The 25,815-nt window shown below is 51.9% G+C and overlaps 1 protein-coding gene across 10 annotated transcripts in view; it reads right to left on the bottom strand.

The window, feature by feature from the left end:
- The window catches only part of SMARCA4 (SWI/SNF related BAF chromatin remodeling complex subunit ATPase 4), an 85,926-nt gene that overhangs the window by 6,759 nt on the left and 53,352 nt on the right, over window positions 1–25,815 (bottom strand). For 5 of the 10 annotated variants that reach the window (XM_088792508.1, XM_088792507.1, XM_088792506.1 and 2 more), the window contains 10 exons: window positions 25,044–25,151; window positions 23,872–23,958; window positions 22,968–23,014; window positions 21,724–21,890; window positions 19,163–19,326; window positions 16,865–17,092; window positions 16,506–16,604; window positions 16,195–16,272; window positions 15,236–15,453; window positions 10,732–10,995 (listed from right to left, as the gene is read on the bottom strand). In XM_088792508.1, coding sequence (XP_088648634.1) covers window positions 10,732–10,995; window positions 15,236–15,453; window positions 16,195–16,272; window positions 16,506–16,604; window positions 16,865–17,092; window positions 19,163–19,326; window positions 21,724–21,890; window positions 22,968–23,014; window positions 23,872–23,958; window positions 25,044–25,151 — 1,460 coding nt within the window. Of the gene's footprint in view, window positions 1–10,731; window positions 10,996–15,234; window positions 15,454–16,194; window positions 16,273–16,505; window positions 16,605–16,864; window positions 17,093–19,162; window positions 19,327–21,723; window positions 21,891–22,967; window positions 23,015–23,871; window positions 23,959–25,043; window positions 25,152–25,815 lie in introns of all 10 variants that reach the window. The other 5 variants (XM_074338173.2, XM_074338174.2, XM_088792511.1 and 2 more) reach the window with 3 other exon arrangements.

Below are 25,815 nucleotides of genomic sequence, written 5' to 3'. Positions count from 1 at the left end.
CTCAGATAACTGCTCTGTGCCCCAGCGTGGCACCTGCCACAGCCCACTTGTCCATCTGCTGTCAAGGGCACCCAGGCTGTGTCTGGTTTGGGATATTACGAAGCAAGAGGCTGTGGACTCGCATCTCTCGGGGACTTACCCGGGGGTAGAAGCGCTTGGGCACACAGTGGGGGACACTCAGCTTTAGCAGATACTGAGTGTGTGTCCACCCCTGCAGCAGCGGGCAAGCTGTCGTGGTTCTGTGCACTGACACTCGCCCCTGTCACGACTCCTTGATGTGGCTGTTCTACATCTTACATGGGAACTGCTATCTCCCTGTGGTTTTAATTCCTAGCTCCTTGATGAACATGACGCTGGACACCTTTTCACAGGCGTACGGGTCAGCTGAAGGCCTCTCAGGCAGTACCTGTTCATATCTTTGCTTTCCCAGGAGTTCTCTGTGGGACACACTGATCGCAAACACCTTCTCTAGTCTATGGTGTGTCTTCCTACTCTCTTGGTGGTCTTTTGGTGAATGGATCTTAGTTTTAATCAAAGTCCAATTTATCAACATTTCCTTTTATACTTGATGTTTCTCCTGTCCTGTTACAGAAATCTTTGCCTAACCCAAGGTCACATATAACCCAAGAGCTATATAGCATTTTCTTCTTAGAAGCTTTGATATTTTCACCTTTTTGCATTAGCTATGAGGCCAGCTACCCTGATTAGTTTCTGTCTGTAGAGTTACCATCTACCCCACCCGACACCACCTAGAATATGAACCACAAGGGCAGAGACCTTGCCTGTTTTATTTACCTCTATCTTCGGCACCTGAAACAAAGGCTAGTACACAGTAGGTGCTTAATAAACATTCGCTGAATGGAGGAAGAAAGAGCTCAGGGTGAAAGTCTCAGGGTCATGGGGCGGGGTTTGAACCTGGGTCTCACCAAAGTCACCTCTAACCAGGGTGCCTCATTACCCCTCAAACCCTGTGTGGTCAGTTATATACCACCCTGTTCCAGAAAAGACTCTGGCAGCAACGACCAGGAGTCCTACTGCACAGAGGGCACGCGGTGTCAGCTTCCTGTCTTGTGACACTTGCTCTGAAGAAGCTTCTGCAGGCAGAGTTGCTTGGAAGTCCACCCCCGACCCTGTCCCGTGTCCGCCTGCCTTGGCAGGGATAGGGATGGGAACGAAAGAGCCTGGAAAAATCCTGAGGCTGGCAGGATCAGGTCTGACTCTAATTTAGACACGAAGGCAGAAGTGCCCGCCCTGGCCCTAATGCCTCCAGCCTGGGCGATCACCTGGTTGGGCAACAACAGTGGCTGCTGCTGACAAGGCGTATGACGACGAGAATAGTGATGCCTCTAGATGTCAGCTCCCATAGCAGGGACTTTCCTCAACCTCGTTACCGCCATCCCATCATTACAATGGGACGTGACAGGCAGGAGAGGCTCAGAGAGACCAAGGCCCCATGTAGTTTCACGAGACCTTCTTCTTGGAGCCTGAACAGCCCTGGTGGGGACCCTTCTTATTTAACTTGCCTAGATAGTGTCTGCCTCTCTGTGGAAATGTGCCCTCCCCTACACCGACTCTGGGTGCTGGTGGGGCGACCCATCATCGAGTCCCATCCTCTACCAGGACACAGACAGGACCAAGCACAACACCTCACCCATCTCACCTCAGTGATTGGTCCAGGCAAGGGCCTGAAACACAGCCAGCCAATCAGAGCCCTTCCCTGGGATTTTCTACCAGGATTTGGGGAGCAACAGTCACTTTCCTCTTGGGATATGAGGCACTGAGGAAGGAGCCCAGAGCTGTGGTAGTCACGGTTCAGCTTTGAGAACTGGGTGGGAGAGGAGAGATGGCTGATGATGCGGGGCCTCGAGAGCTAGTCTTCACTAACTCCTCCATGGCCTCCAGGACAAAGGAATCCCTCCTCTGCCGAGGGACTTAGAACTGGGTTCCTGACATATAGAGACAAAAAGTCCAAACTGACACATCCCTTTGACTATAGTATTATATTTGTCTTGAAGATAAAATTATAACACACAGAGAAGAAACAAACAGAATCAGAAGAGACCAACAGCGCCCTGAATAGGACAGAACCATGGATTCTTAGTATCTAAGGGATCACCCATCCATAGCCCTCTCTAAACAGATGGAAAAACCAAAGAGGCTATGAAAGCTGGCTGCAGACACATAGAAACTTGGTGGCAGGCAGGACCCAGAGGTCCCCTAGGCTAAGTCAGGGACTCTTAACCCTTTCGCGTCCACTGCTCTAAACCAAGGGTCAGCAAACCTTTTCTGTAAATAGCCACTGTAAATATTTTAGGCTATGGGCCTCATACCGTATCTGTTGCAATTACTCAAATCTGCCATTGTTACACAAAAGCAGCCACTGACTTTATGTAGGCAAATGGCTTTGGGTGTGTTCCCGTAAAAGTTCATTTATAAACAATGAATTTTTAATTTCATATAAGTTCACATCATGATATCATTCTCCTTTTAATTCTAATTCCAAATCACCTAAGAAAAACCCTTTTTAATTCACAGGCTATCCATACGCAGCCGGTGGGCCAGGTTTGTTTTTTTGCCGATTTGCAGATTTGCTAATCCCAGGTGTGAAAACTAGAGGAATAATGTCTGTGACAGGGATGGTGACCTACTGCTCGCTGTCCTTACTTCTGCATCCTTGGACCAGGGCAGACGCCACAAGTGGAACACAGCACCAGGCACTGAGTTCCCATGGCCTCGGCCAGGCACCAGCAACCAACGGAAGGTACTCAAGACAGATAAGACTTGTCTAGTATAGAAGTGGTCCCGAGCCGCCTGGAAGGAATCCCTGTGCCCCTCAGCCCTGCTCTCCTTCCTGGAGTCCAGTTCACCATCTTCCTATGATATCTCTCAATGACATCTAGCCCTGGACGATTTTCTCTTTTGACTTTTAATCAGTGAATGGAGCCAGCAAGGGCCCTGGACTTGAGCAGCTCAGGGTTTTCAAGATTGATTTAGCAGAACATTTACCTGAAATAGAATCTCAAAAGATACTTCCTAACCGAAATAGGAAAATGAAACACATTTAATGTACAGAATTATTTCTTAGGTTCAATTTTTGGACACATGACCAAGTCAAGGATATCTTGATGATTAGAAAAGCGAGCAAACTGGGGCAGATCCATTTACTTACAAATATCTATTAAGAGCCTCCACCTGCGGGGCACCCACCCACCCACCCCTAGAAGATGCATCTCAGTGTTGGATTTATGGCTCTGCCGTACAGAAAAAATCCTGACTAAGCATGAGTGAAAGAAAATGATATTCACCAATGAGCCTGCCAATGAGAATGGTCTGTAGACCGCCTGCCCTGTCAGCACTCTTCCTGTAAAGGGAAGGTTTGGGGAAGCTCTGCTGTGGCAGCTGCGTGCAGAGGGCTAGATTGGCTATAGGTTCTGAGGGTGATTGTCTAATAAGCTGATAGTTTCAAATGAGCCAATGACACATCTGGGGGACACATTTCTTAATACAGTTCAACAATACAATCCAAATCTCCTTTTAAAGAACCCCCGCCCCCCCGCCACGGTAACCTAAGCCGGGAAACCACTCAGTTTGAAAACCTTATTTTGGAGGCCAGATCCTCAGCTTTGGAGGAGAGACAGAAGGCCCAGCCAGGGTCACAGAGCAAGGGGAGAAGCCGCATCGTCATCCACGCATGCTCCTAAGTGTGGCAGTGACTTTGCGTGTACACGCTGGCTTCCCCAAGCAGACAGTGAATGCCACAAGGGATGGCACTGTGTTGTGTTCTGCTGTGACACGCTCAGAAGGTATTCACTGGGGTGACAGGACAATGAATGGAGCACCCAGGACCAGTTTATGGCGGGCGGAGTTGGTCACGTGAGTGCAGGGAGGTCCGAGACCACTTTGTGCAGGGCTGGGGGGACCGGGGCTTGGAGAAGCGAGCTTGCTTTTCTGAATTAATCAGCGTCAGCAGCTCCGAGTGCTGAGCAGGCACACGGCAGAGGACCCCCACCCTGGGAATCCAGGGTGCCGGGGTTTCTCTGGTCTATCCAGAGAATGAGTAGGGGTGTGTCTGGGGCTCAGCGGGCTGGGAAGGTGCTGCAGGATGAGGCTGACAGACTCACCTCCACACCCATCTGGAGACCTTCACACGCACTCTTCCTTCCTCCTGCTAAGTTTTCACCTTAGCTGATTTACATTTTTTTACTAGGTTCACCACAGTTCAACGTTTCTCAATTCATCTTTCTATCCTCTTATCTGTCTCTTGGCTTAATTTTAAGTTTTACCTCCTTTTCAATTTCTCATTTACTCGCCCTTGTCTTCACACCTCTTTTTTCATCCTTTTCCTTTCTTTCGTTTTTTAGCCCTTTGGAATATTCCATTTTATACCTCCTGTGTTACTATCCTCCTTTCACAAACATCTCTTTACTGTTTTCCCTGCGCAAAGGAGTGGCATGTGCTTGCTGAAATGCACTGCGCACTTTAGAAGGATCTCACATGGATGGATCTCCAGGGGAGGCAGGGGGGCAGGGGATCCAGGTGCAACCTGCTCACCCAAATCTACTTGTTTCTAGAGTCCAGGTATCTGCCCTGTCCTGTTTGAAGCTTTATGTAATTCTAGTTTAAAACCATTCTAAACCTGCTGTCCTGTTTTTGGTGTGATCTGTGTCTACCATGGTGATCACTGGCAGAGAGCGAAGTCTGGGGATAGAATCAGTCTGATAAACAAGGCAGGTAGAGCTTCTTCCAGCAAATTCTGTGGCAGGCTCAGAACCTCTGCATGGCTCCCCAAGGCCACCCTGGCTAATCTTCCTGTGGCTCTGAGCCCCACTGGGCCCTTAGCCTGGCCCGCACCCACGCTCAGGCTGGCCCAGGGCCTGACGCTGTGCCGGGGATCACGCTGTTCCCCAGCTACCTCACACCTCTTATGCCAGGTTCCAGGCTGGGCGCCAGGCAGATAGGGCTGACCTCAGTCCTGGACCCGCAGGCAGACGCCCACATCCTCCTCCTGGAGCACACTCATTCTGAGCTCAGCCTCCAGATGAAGGGCGATCTGGCCTTCCAAAGGCTGAGGCTAGAGAACCCTGAGGCCCCAGCCCCTTCCAGGAAGGGCTCCCATACTTGCCTACACTCTGGCCTCTCCCTTCCCCTTAGAAGCCTGTCCTGAGGGGCCAGGAGCCAATTGCAGTGACCTCTCCTGCAGAATGCTTCCCTGGGACTTGTTATGTTGTTCCAGTTTTCTTGGAAATCAAGGCATAACATTTCAACTCTGAAGAGCCACCTTCTTCTTGATTTTAATCAAGGAAATGCAAGAGCAGAAGGGAAGTGCTGCCAGTCCCAGGCCTGGGCCGAAGGTGTCGCCATAAATCTGGCTGGTGCCCTTCTTCACCCACAGTGGATGTGGGTTGGTCTCTGGGCTGCATGTTTGGCCCACGTTATCTTATTGGGGGTCTCCCTCACCCCACTTAGAGACTTCTACTTTGTGCTGCAGACGTGGAAACTGAGGCAGAGATCCCTATAGGGCTGCTGCCTGTCTCTGGCCGTAGGAAGAAGGAAGGGGACCCCGAGGGCCTGCCCAGTAGGCTCAGCTGTGGAGAACTTAGCCTGGGCTGTATACATCACCACCTTTCTGAGCTGCCTGGGTGCAAGTTGCGAGTGGCTCCTAAGAAGAAAGATGTTCCTTCTGTGGTCTCAGCATGGTCAACAAGTTCAGGAGTCTCGGTGCTGACACCTGCCCCATATGCAGTCTTTACAGGAGACGATTCTGCCCTGTTGCTGGTAGTAGTTGAGCTCTATACTGTGGCCTGGGGAGCACGGAGAAGGTTCTGTGGGGTCCTCTGGAGGCTGCCTGCTGAGGCCATATCTCCAGCAGATGTACTTCTCTGAAACCTTTCAAGGGCCCCAGGGGTGTGGCCCAGAGCATATTCCGCTGACTGGCATGTGGAGATCGTACACCAACGCTCCTGAAGGATCAGGGACAAAGACCACTGGCAGCACGCATAGCCCCAAGACAAGGTCCCAAAGCTGACCCAGGATCCTGTGCGTGCCTGACTTACTTGCGTGTAAGTGCAAACTCCTCCTTCCAAATTAATTCCTGAATTCTGGTTTTGATTCTGGGTGTTGACCAGCGAGTCCTCTGATGCCATTTGAGATTTCCAAGCCCCAGGCCCTGCGTGCTGGCTTGGCCCCTCTGGGGCCCTCAGCTTCCTCTAGGCCTGGAACACGTGTGCACTTGGCCTGCAGGCCCCTACATGTGCTGATGCCTCTGCCCATGAGGTTTATTCCCTCCGCTTCTCCTGGTGGCCCCTGCTCGACTTCAGGCTCTGCTTATAAGGCGCTTCTCCAGGAGGCCGCCCTGGACCCAGGCCATCTGCGCCAACTCCGCTCAAAGGCAGAGTACTGCAAGCTCTCCAAGCTTTCCTGCTGTGGCCCCAGAGTGCAAAGGGAATTTGTACCACAACCCAGTAGAGGGCTATGGCTGTAAAGGCCAGATGCCACACAACTCCAGGAGGACCTCTGGAAGCACGAAGGGAGCAAAGCTTCCAACACAGGACGTTACGTTCCGGTGAATGAAGACGTACATACAAAGGGAATATCATACAAGACTGCATTGGTATTTAAATACAACGGGGGGATCGTGAAATAAACAGTGAAAAACAACGGCTGGAGTGATGCCAAGCTGATGGAAGGGCGGCCCTGCCGAGACACGCAGCAGAGGCAGAGCTGGGCTGCTACCATGGAGGCACCGCACCCAGGTGCCACCCTGGCTCCCACCTGTGGTCACTGGGCAGTGAGAGCGGCACCACACCCTCCTGCTCCACAAAGCAGGCTCCTGACTGAATCCAAATGCTGACAACACTGTGAAATCATTCTTTGGTGTCCAGGAAGAACTAAGCTGTAACAATTCATTTCCTCCTTAGGCTCCAGATTTAACTCAAGTATAGAATTTAGCTAATTATAATTTGGTTCCAGAAAACGCATTTTTAAAAAAAATCCAATGTTTCATTTTCTCTTCTGGAAAGAAGCAACTAACTGGAAGTTTGAGAGAAGAAAGTGCAAGTTAAGCGACCTGTAATTGTATCCCATTCCAGTTCCCTTTGGTGTGGTGCAGTGGCCGGTCCTTCGGAACCTTCCAGGTGTGACAGGTGGCTCATAAAGAATGCAACCTGGCCCAGAGAGAGGTTTGGCCTTTGCCCTTGGCTCCTGGGAGGTGATCTCTCAGCCCCTGGAGTGTCTGCCTCACGGGTGCCTTGGGCCCAGACAGTCTAAGAATGTGATTTAGGGCAGGTATGTTGTGTCACATGGTATCAGCTCGACCCGCAGAGGGGCTGGAGACACGTCAGCCATGTGGGCAGTTGGTTAAGTCTATGTGACCAAGTTCCAGTAAAAATTCCACACACCAAGGCTTCCCTGGCTGGCAATGCTCTGCGTATGTTGTTTCATACAGCTGCCGGCACTGCGACTCCATGGGGAGAAGACAACAGGAAGCGCCAGGCGTGGAGCTCTCCTGGATGCTGCTCCACACACGTCTTCCGTTGGCTGATTTTAATCTGTATGCTTTTGCTGTAATAAACTTACAACCATGAGTTTAACAGCTTTCAGAGAGTTCTGCGAGTTTTCTAGAGAATCATCGAGCCTGAGGGTGGTTTTGGGACCCCTGAACTCTGCAGTGGGGTCAGAAGTGAGGGCAGTCTGTGGACCGAGTGAACCATATTGTTGTTTTCCCCGTGGTTTTAAATTCAGTTTGTCACGAACAACAAAAATATCCATTAAATAGGTCAACTTTGTACCCAAACATCTTTTGAAGGTATTTGCCAGGTTACGAAAGCTTTCAACCGGGAAAACATGAGTATTTTCCTGAGTTTATGTGCCTGCTTGAGCTCTTCCTGTGTGACCACCAGCAAAACCGTGAATCGACAGCCCCATTCCAACCGTGAACCAAACGTTTCTCAAGGCCAGCACGCGGTAGTTTCCTTCAATGCTTGTATTTGTTGCCCCCTTATTAACTCCTCTACAGTTTTTCCCTGTAAATGGAGAATTCTCAGTTCTGTGATGTCATCTGTTCCAGGAGGATCTGAGGTTAAATGTAAACCAAGCATCACGTCCCGCCACATGGCTGTGATGTCAGCCGGGAGAGCAGCCGCGTCCCAGTGTTGCTCTCCTTGAACTGGATGTCAGAATCCCTACGAGGATCTCAGCCCCCTGTAACAGCAGTCTCCGCACAGGGGTCACTGAACCCGAAAAGCTAGTTGTAATTTACTGCCTGATTTAACACTCCATCTTACGCAGTCTGGAAGAACAACTGTTTGTAGCAGCTGGGGAAGCTGTTCTCTTTTGGCACGTGATATACAGCTAAATATGATGCTAAGGAAGGTTTTTCAGTAAAGTCACAGGATGACTAAGAAAGTGGACTGACACCTGACATATTTTTTTAAATCTGAAAATATCCCAGGCCTCATTAACGAGTTCAGCTTTTTACAAACAGATGTGTAACATCACACAGGAAAGCACACACATCTTACGTGTATGTACACCTTGATGAATGTTTTTGTGTATAAACTCAGACTAATAGATAAATTTTCCCAACATCCCAGAAAGCTCCCTCGTGGTCCTTCCCTGTTAATTCCCCTGTCTCCACGTAACCACTGTTCAATGCCCATTATAATGGACCAGCTTCTGAACTTTGTATGAACTGGAAGCACACAGTAGGTACTCATTAGTGTCTGGCTTCTTTCACGTAATGAAAACATCTGGAAGATTCTTCCATGGAGCAGTGATATTTGTTTTTGAGGCGGTGAGAACTCCACACATTCTCCCGGGGGGAACACTAGGCTGTTTCCTTTGGGGCAGTTACAATAAAAGCTGCAGTGAACGCGCTTGCACAAGTCTCTTGGTGGACACGCATCAGCCCTCTCAGGTTTACAACGAGGGCTGGAGTTGCTGGGTTCGAAGGTTCTGTTCCTCCTTCTGTTGAGCTTTGGAAGATACTGCCGAAGAGCTGCACGCTCCCATGAGCAGCGTGTGAGGTCCGATTGTTCCACGTCCTCATCAACACCTAAAGGCATTACAGCCATCCTGTTGGGTGTGTAGAGGCATCTCACCCTCATTTTACTGTGCATTTCCTTGGTGTGGTCGATGCAAAGGTCCTGAGCACCATTTCACATGCTGACTGGTCATCAGGACATCTTGCAGGAGGTGTCTGTTCATGCCTTTGCCCCATTTTAAAATTGGGTTTGCTTTTCCCAGTCTGTGGCAGGAGTTTTCACTGCCCTCCGTCCTTTGATGTTCTGACTTTTAGTGAGAAGTGGTGTTTGCGTCCTGTTGAAGTCTACGTCTACTTCAAGGCCATGAAATTTTTCTCCCAGGCCTTCTTCTAGAACTTTGTTTTCCCTTTCCCATTTATGTCTATTATCCATTTCAAATTAATACTTGTATGGTGTGAGGCAGGGTTAATGATAGCCAATGACCAGCATGACTTTTTGAAAAGTCCATCCTTGCCCCACTGACCTTCGAGGGTCTTCTTCACTTTGTAATTTTAAGTTCCCCCCACAAGAACATGATTGGGAAGAAGACACCAGGGTCTACTGGATTTTTGCACATTTCATATTTTACCTTCTACAATTTTCTTTGTGGAATTTGCCTCAAAGGTCAAGTTTGCACATTAGCATCAATATTTTCTTCTCAATACTGATACTAATTACATTTTTAGGTTCAGCAGTTGAACTTGCACATGAATATTTTTCAGTTTAACTGTTGCTCTTCTAATAAACTATTTTTAAAGGTCAATTTGTATCCTTAAATCACTAAAATTTTGTGCTTGTTAAGCCTCTCTCCAAAGATGCACCAAGGGCTCACATCTCGACACTTTTCTCTGCAACTGATTAAAATTCTCCCTTACTTTGCTTTATGACTAACTGCAAAGCGCTACTATAAAGTCGAGCGATACAACCCCCGTGATATGGGGACAAACGTAATAGCCAGCACGTATCAGGAAGTGGAGTAAGACATGGGAGCAGAAGAATAAGCCAAGTTCTAGGCAAGGTGCAGGCCTTGCGTCCCTGGCCACCTTCTGCAGTTCCACACAACCCACCCTGCGCTGGCAGAATGTGTAACGTCTCCTTGGAGGGCTATGGGAGAACCATTATTTTCTTATTATTTAAATGGTACTTGTGATCCACATACAGATCCACTGCAGCTGAAAGCATGTACTGTCCTGTTTTTGGTGCCTATGAGGACGGGTACCAGTGCTTGGGGCGAGGCCTTTATAACGTGGCTGACCCGCAGAGGCCCAGGGTGAGAACTTGCTTGTCGTGAAGTATGGGGAGATGGCAGCAAGGGCGGGAGAGTCTATAGAAGAAAAGCCACACCAGCCTCCACCATAGTCCACCGGCCTGAGACAGGCACCCACCACAGCGCAGACGCCCACCTCTCCGCCCACCTTGCTCCATCCCACCCCTGAACCCAGCGGCTACCCCTTTCCTGCCTCTGCTGGAGAACTCATCCCCAGAGCTCCCCTCCTCAGGGCTTTCTACCCCCCCCCACCTCGCTTTATTTCCCTCTTCTCACGCTGACACTGCTCATGTGCTTTCTTCTTCCAGAACCTAAGATTCACAAGGGCAGGGGCACCGAGACACAGATTCAACCAGTGTCTGTGGAGCGAGCGAGCCAACCAACACCAGCTCCCAGGTGCCGGGAGGACCCGCGGACGTCCGCCCGCCCCAGGCCTCGGCTTACCTGTCCTTGTACTTGATCACGGCATCCACAATCTTCTTCATCTTCTTGGTGAGGTTGGGTGGGTTGGGGGAGAGCTTCTCAGCGGGCGGCCGCCCTCGCTTCTTCTGCTTCTTGCTCTCGTCGTCCTTGTCGCGGCTGCGGGTGCTGGTGGTTGGGGTGGAGGAGCCGGCATCGCTGTCCCGCTTGCGCTTCCGCGACGACTTCTTCTGCCGGACCTCCTCTTCTATCTCCTCCAGCGTGCCCTCCTCGATGGCCTTCAGGGTCAATAGTGGTAAAATAGGACAACCAGCACCGAGGTAGACAAGCAGAGGCCGCGGCGCAAACCCGAGAGGTGGGCGCGGCTCCCAGACGCCGAGAGACCAGCGTTGCCTGCCCAGCGTGTACCCCGCACACACAAACGGTTGCTCTGTATGAGTTAAAGTGTCACAGCCTCACTGTGCGGAGCCCAAGGAAGGGACTCGTGAAATCCCTCCACCCAGAGGTGACAGTGCTAATACTTCTGCTTGCACATTTTTAAAAAATCTGGAGTAAAACAGATATAATGTAAAATTCACCACTTTAACCAATTTTAAGTGCACAGGTCAGCGGCACTAGGTATATTCACACTGTGTGTGGCCACCACCGCCACCACCGCCACCACCTCAGGGCCCTCCCACCCGCTCCACACACACTGTGCACTATCAAGACCGCACGGAATTGCATCCACATACCACATCGTGACTGATGTTTTTGATTACTACATCCTGGATATATTTCCTGTCGTTTTTCTGCAACATAATTTTTAATGCCTGTTTAGTATTTCATTGTACAAAGGGCTTTACTTGCTCTTGGGCATTGGGTTGTTTCCATGACTTGGGCAGAGGCGGCTAGTCTACATAACGCCGTGACCAATCTCTATCTTTCTTGTAGACAGATTCCTGGGAGCGAAACTGCTGAGTTGAAGGACATGAATGTGAACAATAATAATTTTAAAATAATCTTGATTTATCCATTCTCAATAAGTAATTTGCACTTGTACCTCTGAAAACAAAGTGAAGGGAAGTCAGGTTCCCAGGAAAGCTTGGAATCAGAAAAGGAAGTGGGGCCTGGACCCAAAGAGATGTGCTGGTCACTCATCTCACATTTATTGGCCATGACCATGAGCTGGGTTTGGGGCCCGGTGTTGAGGACACAGCACTCAATGGAACCAGGTGGGCACGAGCCAGACAGACTTCCTGCAAACATGGTGGCAAGCGTGCTGAGTGCTAGTAGAAGGGTGAGTGCTCTGACTGTGGAGCAGACATGTCTTGTTTGGGGGTCGGGGAAAAGAGGTGGCACTTAAATTGAGATTTGAAGGGTGGAGGGAGGGTACCTGGCAGGCAGGAGGGACTGAAGCAAGGTTGGCATGGGGGAAGGCAGGCATGGGGGGTGAAGGGGTAGTGGGTTAAATGGTGTCCCCTAAAATTCGTATCTGCCTGGAACCTCAGAATGTGATCTTACTTAGAAATAGGTTCTTTACAGATGTAATTACTAAAGAATCATGATAAGTTCATCCTATGTTAGAGTGGGCTCCAAAACCAATGAGAGAGACAGAAAAGGCTAGTCAGACAGACACAGGGGAGAGGCCATGTGAAGACGGGGGCAGAGAATGGAGTGATGTGCCACAAGCCAAGCAATGTCGGGGCCACCACAGGCTGAAAGAGGCAAGGACCATCCCCTAGAGCCTGCGGAGGGATCAGGGCCCTGCTGACTCCTAGCCCCCGAGAACTGTGGGAGAATAAATGACAGTTGTTTTAAACCACCAGGTTTGTGGTAATTGCAATGGCAGCCCTAGGGATATCTATGATAACACCAGAGTCTCTGGCTGCATGGCCAGCGAGACTAGGACCAGGACATTCGGAAGGGTTTGGGTGCATATGGCATCAGAGTGGCCACCAAAACAGTGGTGCCAACTACACACTCACCACTGAGAGAGGAGAGTACCTGTTTCAGGCAAATGTATTTTTTATTAATGTAAATTTTATTGCGTATGACACATAAAAAGGCATGTGCTTGCTCAATGGGGAAAGAATAGTCTTTTCAACAAACGGTACCAGGACCAGTGGCTATCCACATGGTAAAGAATGAAAGTGGACCCTGACTTAATGCCTATACAAAAATGAACTTAAATAGGATCATGGACGTAAATGTAAAAGCTGAAACTCTAAAACTCTTGAAAGAAAACATAAGGGTAAATCTTTGTGACCTTTCATTTGGTGATGGATTCTCAGACATGACACCCAAGGACAAGCAAAAAGAAAAATAGAGAAACAGGACTTTATCAAAATGAAAAACTTTTGTGCTCCAAAGGACACCATGAAGAAAGTGAAAGACAACCCACGGAATAGGAGAAAACATTTCAAATCACACATCTGATAAGAATCTTGTAAAGACGATGTACACGTGGCGAACAAGCACATGGAAAGATGCTCAATGCCATTAGCCATCGGAGAAACGCAACTCAAACCACAGTGAGATACCACTTTGTACCCACTACAATGGATGGAATCAAAAAGACAGCTAATGGGCCGGCCCAGTGGCTCAGGCGGTTGGAGCTCCATGCTCCTAACTCCAAAGGCTGCCGGTTCGATTCCCACATGGGCCAGTGGGCTCTCAACCACAAGGTTGCCGGTTCGATAAAAAAAAACCCACAACAACAACAACAAAAAGACAGCTAATAAGAATTAATGAGGATATGGAAAACCTCCCCTATATTCTGCTGGTAGAAACGTAAAAGTGCGGCCGTTTTGGAAAACAGTTTGGCAGTTCCTCAAAAGGTTAAACACAGAACTACCATTTGATCCAGCAATTCCACTTCTAGGTATATACCCGAGACAAATCAAAACATATGTCCTCACAAAACTTGTACAGTAACGTTCACAGCAGCATTATTCAAAGTGGAAACAACCCAAAACTGGAAAAAACCCAAGTGTTCATCAACTGATGAGTGGGTAAACAAAATGTGGTATATCCACACAACGGAAGATTATTCAGCCTTGAAAAGGAATGAGATGTACTACAACGTGGATAAACCATGAAAATATTCTGCCCAGTGAAAGAAGCTAGACACCAAAGGATCACATATTCCACAATCCCATTTACATGAAATGTCCAGGATAGGGTGGTTGCCAAGGGCCAGGGGGAACAAAAAAATAGGAAGATAGCTAAAGAGGAAAGGGCTTCTTTGTGGGGTGATGAGAATGTTCTAACATTGACTCGTGACGAGAGTTGCATGACTGAATATAGTAAAAACCACTGACATCTTAAATGGCTGATTTCTGTGGGATATAAATTACACCTCAAAAACATAAAAAGAAAGAAATGTGCACAAAATATTAACAACATATGGGCAAAAGGCAGCCACTGTCAAAAATGCGGGGCCGGTGACGCGCCATAGGAGCTGTTACGGGTCTATAATTGGGCCCAAGTTCCCTCGTCAGGGGTTTTCTTCTTGGCTCTGGAGCCCTGGGCTGGAAAGTAGGACACCCCACCTGCCCCACCCCAAGGTTCTCCTGGTTCCCCGGCATGTTTCAATGGCCACTCCCACAAACACCTTAGTGGGCGAGGTCACAAGTCTGGGGTCATCTGAACTCCCAGGAGGGGACTGGGGCTGTAGTTAAGCCAGGGGAACTTCAGGGTGTATGCCCAAGGGCCACATGTCTCATTCTGGGGTGTGGCACTCAGCAGAGTGCAGCTGAAAGCTGCCATCTGCCTTCTGGGAAGCGTTGCTTCAGAGACATTTTGATGAAACAACTGTCACTGGATTCTTAATTGTCACCTCTGCACTCTGAGCCCCGAACATGGAGAGGGGTCTGATTTATCACCATAACCCCAGTGGTGACCTCATTGCTGGGGAATATGCAGATGCAGTGGGCCCCTGGCTGGGGTGGGGAGGAGTAGGGTTGAGGGGCTGAGTCAGGAGGGCCCCCAGGCACCCACGGCCCTGACTCGGAATTCTGCAGCTGCGGCTACAAGGGCCGGTGCCACTTGTTGAAAATGAGTGCTCATGTCACCTCTATCAGCAGCTTCGGCTGCCAGTCGCATGAGGGGCTTGCGCCCCTCTGCCCCTTCCTCACAGTCGGCCAGGAGTCCAGCCCCCAGGTGTGATGTGCTACGGGGGGTGACGTGCCCAAAGTGGGCTGCCTGACCCCATCAGTCCTCCTGAGCACCTCAGAGGGCAACTGGACTCTCACGAGTCTCTCGCTGGGTTTCGCACGGACAGGCCCTCAGGAGGCCAGCACCGGGCTGAGATCGGCAATGTTTTGTATTAACCTCGTGAAGAGGGGAAGCCTCACACCTGAAAAGGCCAGTTACACCCAGCAGTGAGTTTTGAGCTGCTTGGGGACGGCATGGGTGCTCCTTCCCGCATCAGGTTAGGAGGAACGGAGCGAACCTGATCCTGTGTTAGAAGTGACGAATGAAAAGCAAGAATGGTCGAGCCTCTGCCCCCAGCCCTACCCCTTGCCGGCCCTCTCTGGCATGTACCTTGAGCCACTGCTTCTCCGTCAGTGAGTCACTATAGTCCACCTCTTTGCGGTGGCGGGAGCCGCGGCCGAACATCTTCTCCTCCTCCTCCTCGCAGGTCAGCCGCTCCACCTCAGCATCGTCCTTGATGATCCAAGAGGGGAGCTCGTCCTCCTCCATCAGGCGCGGCTTCCGCTTCGGGTTTCGGGCCTCCTCACGTCTGCGGTCCAGGTCCATGCGCTGGGGAGCAAGGGAAGGGGTGGGGACAGGGAGAGAGGCGTCAGCGCGCGAGGGCCAGTGGGATGTGGAGGGGGCATGCTGACAAGGGGCTGCTTCTCTGCCTCAGGGACCAATGCTGCAACGGTAGTTAAAACAGCAGCTCTGGGTGTTGTGGTGGCCAAGACAGCCTGACTGCTATGTCAGGCCCTGGCTAGGGGCTCTGCTTGGGGGGCAGAGAAAACTGGGAAGGATGGGAAGGCCACAGAAAGGGGGCTGAAATGGGGTGACAGCTCCAGGTATAGCTTTGCTAAGAGGCACAAAGCCTGCCGGGACCAGGAGCCCCATCCGATTCTATGCTTTCCACCCAGGGGCATAAGGCATCTATGACCAAGGCCCATGCCAGCTCCTTGGCCTTGGACAGTTAATACCCTCTGAAAGGGAGCATGAAGGACAACAGACTAAGGAGGACAGGCATTTGGGGATGAGGGTCACAAACAGGAGGGCTGGGGGTGTGTGTGTGTCTCACGACCCCCTTGACACGCTTAGGACACAGAAGGTAGGTCAGTTAGGAGGCACTGTGAGGCCACCCCTGGCTCCATCACTTGCCAGAGATACCACTGTCACTGAGACCTCTTGCTGTTTGAGGTCATCAGGATGGGGCATGTGAACCCGAGAGCCCTGCTTCATGTAGGTGGGAGACGGAGCACCATAAATGTGTGCAAGGCAGAAAAGGGCGACTCTGCCCCTGGCGACAGTGCTTACCATGAACAGGTCAAACTCCTCCTCGTGCCGGGCAATCATCTGGTTTACGGTCTCATCGTCCGGCACTTCATCTTCTTCCTACAAGATTTCACATGTTTAGTTCAAGGGCGGAGAGGCCGGGGTGGGCGGCGGCGTCCATGGGAAATGAGCTGGTGGTCCCAGTCCGGCTGCGGTGGATGGGGAGCCACACGGCAGCGAGAGATGCACACGCACACGCACACGCACGCTCCGTGGGATCAGGGCCCTTGCTGGCCGTCTCAGCCGAGAAGCCGAGGATTGAATGGGCATGGAGACTGAACTACCCCTCTCACCTTTAGAGGTGGCTCCTCCAAGTCGGGGTTGACGCCCGCTGGCGGAGGGGCAGTGTGGGCGAAGCTGGCACTGCCGCTGCCCGTGCTGCAGTGTCTGCTCTGTGGATAAATAGAGGACTTCAGTCTCCAGGGCTGTCAATCCGGCGTCTTTTACCAGCAGTTTAGAAAAAAAAAACCACTTCAAAGAAAAAGCAAGTACTCATCCTCTTTCCTTTCAGCCCACACTCCCTTTACTCCAAAGGGATGCAAAAAAAAAAAAAAAAAAAAAGTGCAAAAAAGGTAAAAAAACAAAAATGAAAGCTGCTCATGCGTCCACCACTCACGCTGGGGGAGGGGGTCGGGGCCGGCACTGCCCTCACCTCGTCCTGCTCCTCGTGCTCCAGGATGGCCTGCAGGAAGGCGCGCCTCTCGTGGCTGGAGGACTTTTGGTCGAACATCCCGGCCTGGATCACCTTCTGGTCAACATTGAGCTTGTACTTGGCCGCAGCCAGAATCTTCTCCTCTACGCTGTTGACCGTGCAGAGGCGGAGCACGCGCACCTCGTTCTGCTGCCCAATTCGGTGGGCGCGGTCCTGTGCTTGCAGGTCCTGGGGAAGAGAGCGCGGTCAGTCCCAAGCCAGCTCTTTCCAGTTTTAAGGGGACCTTGTGAAGCCATCGGGAGTGGTGTGGACCTTGATTCTCCAAGCCTGCCTCCTGCCTGGACATCCTGCTTGCCCCAACCAGCAGCTGCACGGCCGGCAGCTCAGGTACAGGACATAGAGCCTGTGCCAGGGCGATTTCACCCCAAGTTCCTGCAGAAGTGTCACTTTATACCCAAGTGGGATTTAAGAGATTCTTGAGAAGAAAGCAGTTTTGGAGGAAAAGCCTGTGGGGGGTTATATTCCCAAGCAGCTCCTGTCAGAGCAGCAAGGGGCCCCTCGCCTGCCCTAAGAGGGCCCTGTGCTCAGCGTGGCCGTAACACGGTGAGGGCACCATTCACAGGACAGGGCCAATGCTGAGCAGCATGCTAGCGATGCCCACTTTGGCCATGGACCCTGCTACTTCCTTGTGTGCAACCCGGGCCTGAGTCTAACCCTCGAGCCTCAGGACCACTCTGCCGGCACAATCCCATCTCCTGGTTACTGCAGCCTGAGAGGAGAGAATGGGCATCTAGTGCTCAGCCCAGTGCCTGGTGTGAAGCAAGATGCAGTGAAAGTGGTAGCTATGGCTGCCAATGCTGTTTGTATCATCACCCCCAACACACTACCAGACGGGCTCCCACGAAATCCTGTGCCAGGGGCCTGGCCTGTGTGGAGCTGAACTCGAGATTCGCACACAACGGGGGTGGCAGAGGCCACAACTGGTGGGAAACAGGAGTGTGCTGTATCTACTGTTTGGCTTTCTGGCAGGGCCAGCACTCAGTGACACACTTCCTAGCCCTGCAGTGAGCTTAGTGGCCTCTGGTGCCTCCCAGTGTGACAGAGGGAGGACATGGCTTCACAGGAACCACTGTCTGCTGTCTGCTAATGGGGGAAGCACATCTCAATCAACTCCCAGGAAACTGGCCAGTCATTGAGATCTGGGCCCGAACTATTCCCCAGGCTGACAGTAGAGACACTACAACCACCCAGAATGTTCGCCCATCAGATGAGCTACAGTTTACACACTGATAATTGGCTCCACCAGGCTATGGTATGGGCACGTTCATACGTCGTCAGTGGGAGAGAAACCTGGAGAGCCTTTCAGAGGCCACCTAGGCAGAAGTGACATCATTATGAAGGGGACACACTCATGGACCAGGCAATCCCATCTCTCAGGGTCGCCTGGCCGGTGCTCCAAGACGGGAACAACAGGGCTTCCTGAGAGGGGCTAGAGGTCGTGCTGAGAAAAAGAAACCCAGATGCCTACCTAAAAGTCTCAGGATTAAAAGTCTCAGGGCCGCCATAAGCTGGGACAGACAACAGCTGATTAATGGCTGACTAGAGACCCAGTATGCTCACACGGAGGTAAAAGACACCAGCTGCTCATGGGAAGGGACATGTGCTGGAACATGCTGTAATTTTGTGGAAAACAGAACATACAGACAGATGACGGCATACGCTCAGAGAAGAGAGGGATAGGTCGGGAAGGGGGAGAATGGACTCTTAACTCTGAGTCACTGATATTTACATTTAAAAAACACATTACTTTTATAATAGAACATAGAAAAAGTTAAATACCTTAAAACTGTTGTACCTATAAAATACCACATCCCGGTATCTACTGGCATGAGCCCCGTGGAGGACGCACGGGTAAGAAACAGAGCAGCAGTATAGTGCACACAACGTGCGCCCAACGCTGTTTACAAAGCAGTGTAAGTGAGAGCACCCACGCGAAACACGGACGGGAGGACTTGTCTCACTGCAACAGCGTGAGTACTGCCGGCTGACAGGTCTACGGCCTTGCCCCCTTTCTTTACAAATTTATGAAATACTAGGATTTTTACAAACACATAACAAAGGAATATATTTTTGTCACCATCAGAACAAAAAGCCACTTTTGGTTTGAGAAACGGAAAGGAATACTCTGGGCTTCTCTCCGAGGCCTAGAGAGGACCGAGGAGGCTGGCGGCGCATGACGACGGGCAGCGTCTCCCTGAGGCCTCGAGACCCTCCCCACAGCGTGCTGGCAGCTTTTACCTGGTGGGGGTTCCAGTCACTGTCAAAAATGATCACAGTGTCGGCTGACTGGAGGTTCAGGCCGAGACCCCCGGCCCGGGTGCTGAGCAGGAAGATGAAGTACTCGGAGCCGGGCTCGTTGAAGGTTTTCAGCAGCATGCCTCGGTCCTCCGCTTTCGTGGTTCCTGCCGGGCGCAGGGAACACCGGTTAGTGCGGCGACGGGGAAGGTGGACGGTGGTGAGGAGACACAGAGGAAGCCAGACTTTGCAGAGCAGAGACAGCATGCATGTGCCCCACAGGGGGCCACCTAAGCCACAGCCACTCTCCTCAGCTCGTGGCGGAGCTGCGATGACACCGAGCGACTCAGATTTACGCTGACACTACTGAACGCCACACTCCTGCCTCAGCAGGTGAGAAGGAGCCCCAGGGCTGTCTGCACCTCTGCGTAAAGCAGGACCATAAAGCGGGACCGCGACAAGAAGTAGACGAGTCAAGGGCTGGAGCTAGCAACACTCGGGCCCCAAGTGTTGTCATCCGTGTCACTCGTGTCATCCGTGCTGTTAGCTCTACCCCTGCCCAGCTCTTCCCCCAGGTGATGGGATACACCCTCGCTGAGGTCGGTGACACTGCTCACTCCCAAGACGTGAACCAAGCAACCAGCCAGAGGCCTAGCACTGCCCTCAAGCCTACTGCGATGGGCTTTCTTGGTCCACAAAGACAGGCAAGCACACAGACGCTTTATATCAGGGGCTCCTTTTCCTTTGGGCAGGACAGGCTTCCCCTCTTCATCAAGTCACAGGGACTCTCAGAAGATGGCCCAGGACGAGAGCCTTAGCATCATGAGCATCTAAGCTCCTCGGGCTGCTGTCAGTTCATAGCAGAGCTGCTTTTGGCAAATTCAGGAGTCATTTTTGGTAAAACAAAAATTAAACACTTCCTGCCACTCACCTACAGGACATGCCTGGGCTGCAGACGTGTCCACAGCTGCCCCAGCTCTGAGCAGGCGTGGAGGCTGACCAGGGTACGGGCAGGCCCAAGTGGAGGGGCTGCCTCCCCAGACGCCCAGCCTGCTCCCTCACTCTAACCACTCTGATAGTGGAAGGTTCCATTTCACGTGTCACTAACCCCCACCCTTCCTCCGTTCTTCACCAGAGTTTCTACCTCTGTAGTAATGACCACGAGCAGTACTAGGGATGAACCATGCCAAAAAGTATTCATCCTTTTGCAAAGAATGCTTCTCGCAGAGAAAAAGATGGGGAAAAAAGGGATATACAGGTACTGGAATGGATGGGAAGGAACTCACTCTGCATACGGCCTCTCTGGGGAGCTGGGACAGTGATAGACAAGAATGGGTCCTCCCAAAGGCTTGGCCCCTGAAGGATGGAGGTGCAGCTGGAGAGGCCGAAGAACAGAGGGAGGGATGAGGTGAGGCACACGATCAGATGTGTGTTAGTAAAAGCTGCCCGGGACGGAGTTCCAAGAACAAGACGAGGAAGGCACGTTGGGCACACAGAGCAGGTTCTGGGTGGGGACGAGGAGGGCACACACTGACAGATGGTCAGTCCAGCAACCACAAGTTCGTGGTCTGTGAAACCACAGTTCCCCAAGTTGCACAAAACAGGGGCACAGATGACTGGGGTGTTCAGCCATGGAGACGCACCTGGCAATGAGCTTAGATAACGGCTTTGAGAAGTGTAGGGAGAGAAGAAACCTGCTTAACCATTTTCGCCCCAGCAACTCCCAAGTTCACTCCCACCATCTGACAGAGGGTGGAGACTCTCTGTATGGCCTCCCTGCCCAGCTGACATGTCACACCACGTCCTGCGTGCTGTCAGCATCTCACTCAGCCCCCTATCCCCCAAGCTCCCATGTGCTGGGACAAAGGCAGGGATGCAGAACTTCCCATGAGTACGGGGTCACAGCAGAAGTGCTGTGTCCCAGGGGGACGTGCTCCCCTCCCTCCCTTTCCTATTGCTCTTGGTGCTCACGGTTCCGACGGGACAAGCCTGATTCCAGCTCCAGGCCTGACCAGTGACAGCTCTACGGCCACCTGGGCAGTGGAGAGAGATGCGCATGTGGCTTGCAGCAGCCTAATGAGAGCCAGCCCCCGAACCTCTGGGGAAACGGGCTGCCTCTCTGTTGGGTACACTGAGCAGGCAGAAGGGAAGCCTGGAGACAATGAAGCCTCGAGCTCCAGAAAATCTGCTCCGTCATCTGGACACCCGGATCCAGCAAGCACTGGGGTTCAGTTATGTGTGTACGCTTTTCTCCTTATGCACACAGGAAATGGGTTTGTCACTTCCAATCAAAACAGGACTACTGTGGACCCCTCACCCACTGGACCCAATGCTGCAGTACAAAGACCCAGCCAGTCTCCCAGGCCCTGGGCGCTGATCCAGCCACAGGACTTCCCAGTCCCGTAAGCCTGTGTCACTGAGCACGCTGTGACGCTCACTCTGACCAAAACACCCCACGTCTCAGGGCCTCACCCTGCCTTGCGAGGGCGGGAACGCTGGCCAGAAGTTCCAGCAGCAGTGGATAATGAGGCCCCTTAACAAATGTCTCTCTCAGTCACACTCACCATCCAGCCTGAGGTATTTAAAGCCACGATATGCAAAATAATCTTCCATGATAGTCATGAGGGAGGTCATCTGACAGAAGAGCAGCACTTTATGGTTGGTGGCGCGGAGTTTGGGCAGGATTCTATCGAGAAGCTCGAATTTCCCTGAGGCTCGGTACAGGTCCAGCCTGGTGAGCGGAGAGAGGAGGGAAGAACAGTGTTAACGGCACCTTGTCGGTGGGCAGAGGAGGCCGCTCCCACCTCCAGCCTGACCTGGGCCAGCCTACGGGGGCTGGTCACCATGGTCAAGGGCACAGAAATGCTTCCTAGGCAGACCGCCCCCACCCAATGAAGTTTCAGCAAAGCCATTTCTACCGAGCTAAAATCATCTCAGTCCATCCTTGGTCAAGGGTGACCCTGTAATCATCATCCAACTGGGATACTTGCAAGAGTGAGAAGAGACGCTGTTAGTGACTATTTTGGGACAATGTCACCATTTCGTTCAAGAAGCAGGAGCAAAGGCCTACGCTGTGGAGCCCACCCCACGCCATAGCAGGCTGAGGGGCCATTGCAGCTTCTCTAAGTCACTCCCGTCAAGAACCCCTGGTTTACACATGTGGACACTGAGGCTGATGGGACAGTGCTGATGGGGCCATGGCTGCTGATGTGGCCCAGTAGGGACTCAAACCCACGTCTGTGGGATCCTACTATACAATTTGGTATCGACAAAATACACACCAAAAATAACTTTTTGCTCTTTGATGTGGTGCCTCTGTTCTTGGAAGTGGTTTAGTACCCCCCAGAAATGACTGAGGCTTTAGCTATAGGAATGTTTTAGCAAGGCTGCTGGCAATGGTGAAATCTAGAGGCAGTTTCCATGTCCAACACCAGGGGCTGTACTTTATAATTATAAACAATACTGGAGAAAACACACCCACAGCAAGGTGGGGAGAGAATCTCTCTGTTGGTAGATAGTGTATAGGCTCAGAGTGGTTAAGAAAGCTGTCAAAGTTCACAGAGCCTGGAGGTGGCAGAGTAGGGCCTGGAAGCCAAGTCTCCCTTAGGAATTCTGCCTCTTGGGATTAATGGTGGGCAACTCTCAAAGTGTGGAGGACTTCATTTTATTTGAGTTTGTCTATATTTTCTAAAATTTTCTGCCATGAATAAGAGCTTTGAAATCTGACCTATATAACAATGGCAATAAAGCCAACAAAACAAGTGAGAAACACCGCCTGCCCGTCCCATCCAGCTGGGAAGCTTCTCACCCTTGGACAATGCCGCCGGTAAACCCCAGGTGCTCAGAAAAGGACTCCTGCAATGGAATGAGAGAGAATTCAGTGGGCGGCAGAAACAGGCCACCCGGCGCCGTGCCTCTGAGCCCTCACACCAGTCCTCAGCGACCACCCACAGTGGCTCCAAGGCCACACACCGACACCGAATGCTGCTTTTCTATCCCACCCTTGTCCCTTCCCTCATGATCCTCCGATGAAAAACTGGAAGTGACAATGTAACACTCTTAACCACCCAAATCAGCATGCAAAGACAGTGTGCCCCTGAGGTCATCCAGGGAGTGCTAAAAATGGAATCCCAGGGGCACCAGGGGATTGCAACAACCCTAAACATTACGCCGAAAAATATGGACATATACGTGCTTTCCAGAAGCAGGAATCCCGATTCTCAAGGGCACTGTGGCCCAAAAGGTTCTGACCTAGAAACTTCACGAAGAGGAAAGCTGCTCTCAATGCATCGCCCCAGGACGGCCCCATGTGTCAATTAGCAGGAAAAGCTAGTATGCTGACGAGCAGAGGCAGTGTGACCTCACAAGGTGGGAAATGACCCCAAAGAAGAGTTTCTGGGTACTTCCACCTGAGGGCGAGCTTTCAGGGGGTTTCATTTTCATCACACATTTCCCTACACTGTTTAGATTCTTTCCCATAAGCACTTGCAAACAGAAAATCAATAGACAAACATACAGGCATCACCTATTCAAAATATTAAAAATTATTTTTCTTCCAAGTTGTCAGAGAAAAGCAACACAGCTCTGCCTAGGGGCTCAGCACCAACAGATGTCTCTGAGAGGAGGGCCTTGTGGGGTGCTGCTGGGCCTGCTGTCCCCCGTGATGGATGGGTCCTCAGGGCAGGGCGGGGGCTGGGCAGAGCGGGCCTCACCTCGATGTGCTGGAACATGTACGGGTGGTTGCAGATCTTCCTCAGCTGCATGATGGTGTTCATTAGGGTCTTGGTGCCGCCTTTGCCCTGGAGAGGCAGAAGAGAGGATTCTAAATCGGGTCCTGTCCTTGGGTGGGTGGGTGGGGGGAGGACTATGGAGGGAGAAGTTTCGGGGGAAGGCGTGGCTCACAGCAGGGAAATCACGAGTGAGGAGCTGGCTCTTGCAGGGGCTCAGAGGCCTGAAACCAACTCTGGAGGGAACACAGCCTCCCTGGTGCACTGGAGGGGTGGGAGGAGGGGAGGAAGGGAAATAAGACCGACAGAGCTAAGGCCAAGTCACAAAAACTCTAAGAGGCCAGCTTTGTCCTGGGCATTATGGGGAGTCCCTGGAGGGCTGCAGCCAGATAGGCCATGATGACTCAGGAAGCTCTCTGGCTGCAGGGTGAAGGGAGGATGTGGGGGTGGCTGGGTGCCGTGGGCCAGAAGTAAACCAACAAACACACTGCTGCCATAGCTAAGGTAAAAAAGGGCCCAAACAAAACATCTAGAGGACGAAATGGGGAGGCAGGGTCAAGCTTGAGGTACTGGGCACAGAATCAAAGGACCTGGGATAATTTCAGTCCTCGTAAGGGGAGCTAGGGGTGGGGTGGGGTTGGGACCCCAGAGCGATCCCAGAAAGCAGAAGCCTGCCCAGCTCCCCTCCTCTCCACTGTAATCCCTCCCCAACCCCAAGTCACTTGGTGACAAGGTGAGGGGCTAAGTGGTCATGGCTGTTGAGGCAGATTTTTCCCAGATGGGAAGGTGGGGCTCACTAGAACCCTCTAACTCTGCTGGAGTTAGTACTGGGCCCCAGGCTGCCAATGGTCATACCTGTAGGAGCCAACATTTCATAAACTAAGGGGACACCAGACAACAGCTTACTTAAGAGGGTCTTGGGGAAGTAAGTGTGCCCCAGAAACAGGCCATGATCCTCTGCTCCCGCAGTCCTACTGACGGGGTGTGTTCACACCAGCTATGACTTCATCAGTGGCTCTGCCATGCCCTCAGAAGCACGAGCAGATTGGGCCAGTAAGAATCAAGGAGGTAGAAGGCCCGCCTGCTGGCTACAGCGCGCTGAGGCTCCCCACACCTGGCTGCGCCCAACCCGGTGGAGCAGTGGGGCCCAGGCCAACCTTCTTGTCCTTCTCGGAGCCGTCGGTCAGTAGCACCCCCTTGGCCTGCATGTGCCGGTACAACACACGCTGCAGGGCAGACATGTCGCACTTGATGACGTACTCCACCTGCAGGGGGCACATGGTTTCGAGATTCTCAGAAGCATCCTGGGCCCTGGGATGTGTGCTCTGATCAGAGGTAATAGTGAGGAGCCCCCACAGCTGGGGGCATCAGGGGACTCATGGACTAAGGTAGATGTACCAGGACAGAAATGTTGTGCGGGGGGCGGGGGTGTCCTGGGCATAAGGGGCAGCTTGGCCACCTTCAGAAGGCCTCTCCACCACTGGCCAGAAACAAAGGGCAAGGATGACTGAACGGGGTACTGTAGCCAGCAACCCCAAACCCTGCCAAGGGGAAGAAGGGGGATCCTGGGGCTGCTCTGGGACTGGTTCCCTAAGCAAGAACCCAGAGCCATCTCATGGTGGGGAGCTGCCCAACACAACAAGCCCATGGCTTCCGAGCTCCTGTGACACGGTTGGGCAGGACCTGCCCAAGCATCTGGCCCACTGACAACGTGGGATTCTGTGCTCTAATCTAACACCTCTGTCTTCTGCTTTAGATGCTTTAGTGACCCAGAGGGGGTGAGTGGCTGCCATCAGGATGGATCGACTCTAGAATAACGGGGCAAGGCCAGGGCCATGAGACCATAGGCCCAGGCGCACAGGAGAGGCACCTGACCTGGCCCACTGGGGAGCCCTCACGGTGCTACACTGCAGCTGCTTCTGCTTAAAA

The sequence above is a fragment of the Rhinolophus sinicus genome, chromosome 15 (assembly GCF_057876585.1).
Source record: "Rhinolophus sinicus isolate RSI-liver-muscle chromosome 15, RSI-T2T, whole genome shotgun sequence".
In the NCBI taxonomy this organism is placed as follows: domain Eukaryota; kingdom Metazoa; phylum Chordata; class Mammalia; order Chiroptera; family Rhinolophidae; genus Rhinolophus; species Rhinolophus sinicus.
The sequence above is the reverse complement of the archived record's forward strand: the minus strand, read 5'-3'. Positions and strand labels throughout refer to the sequence as shown.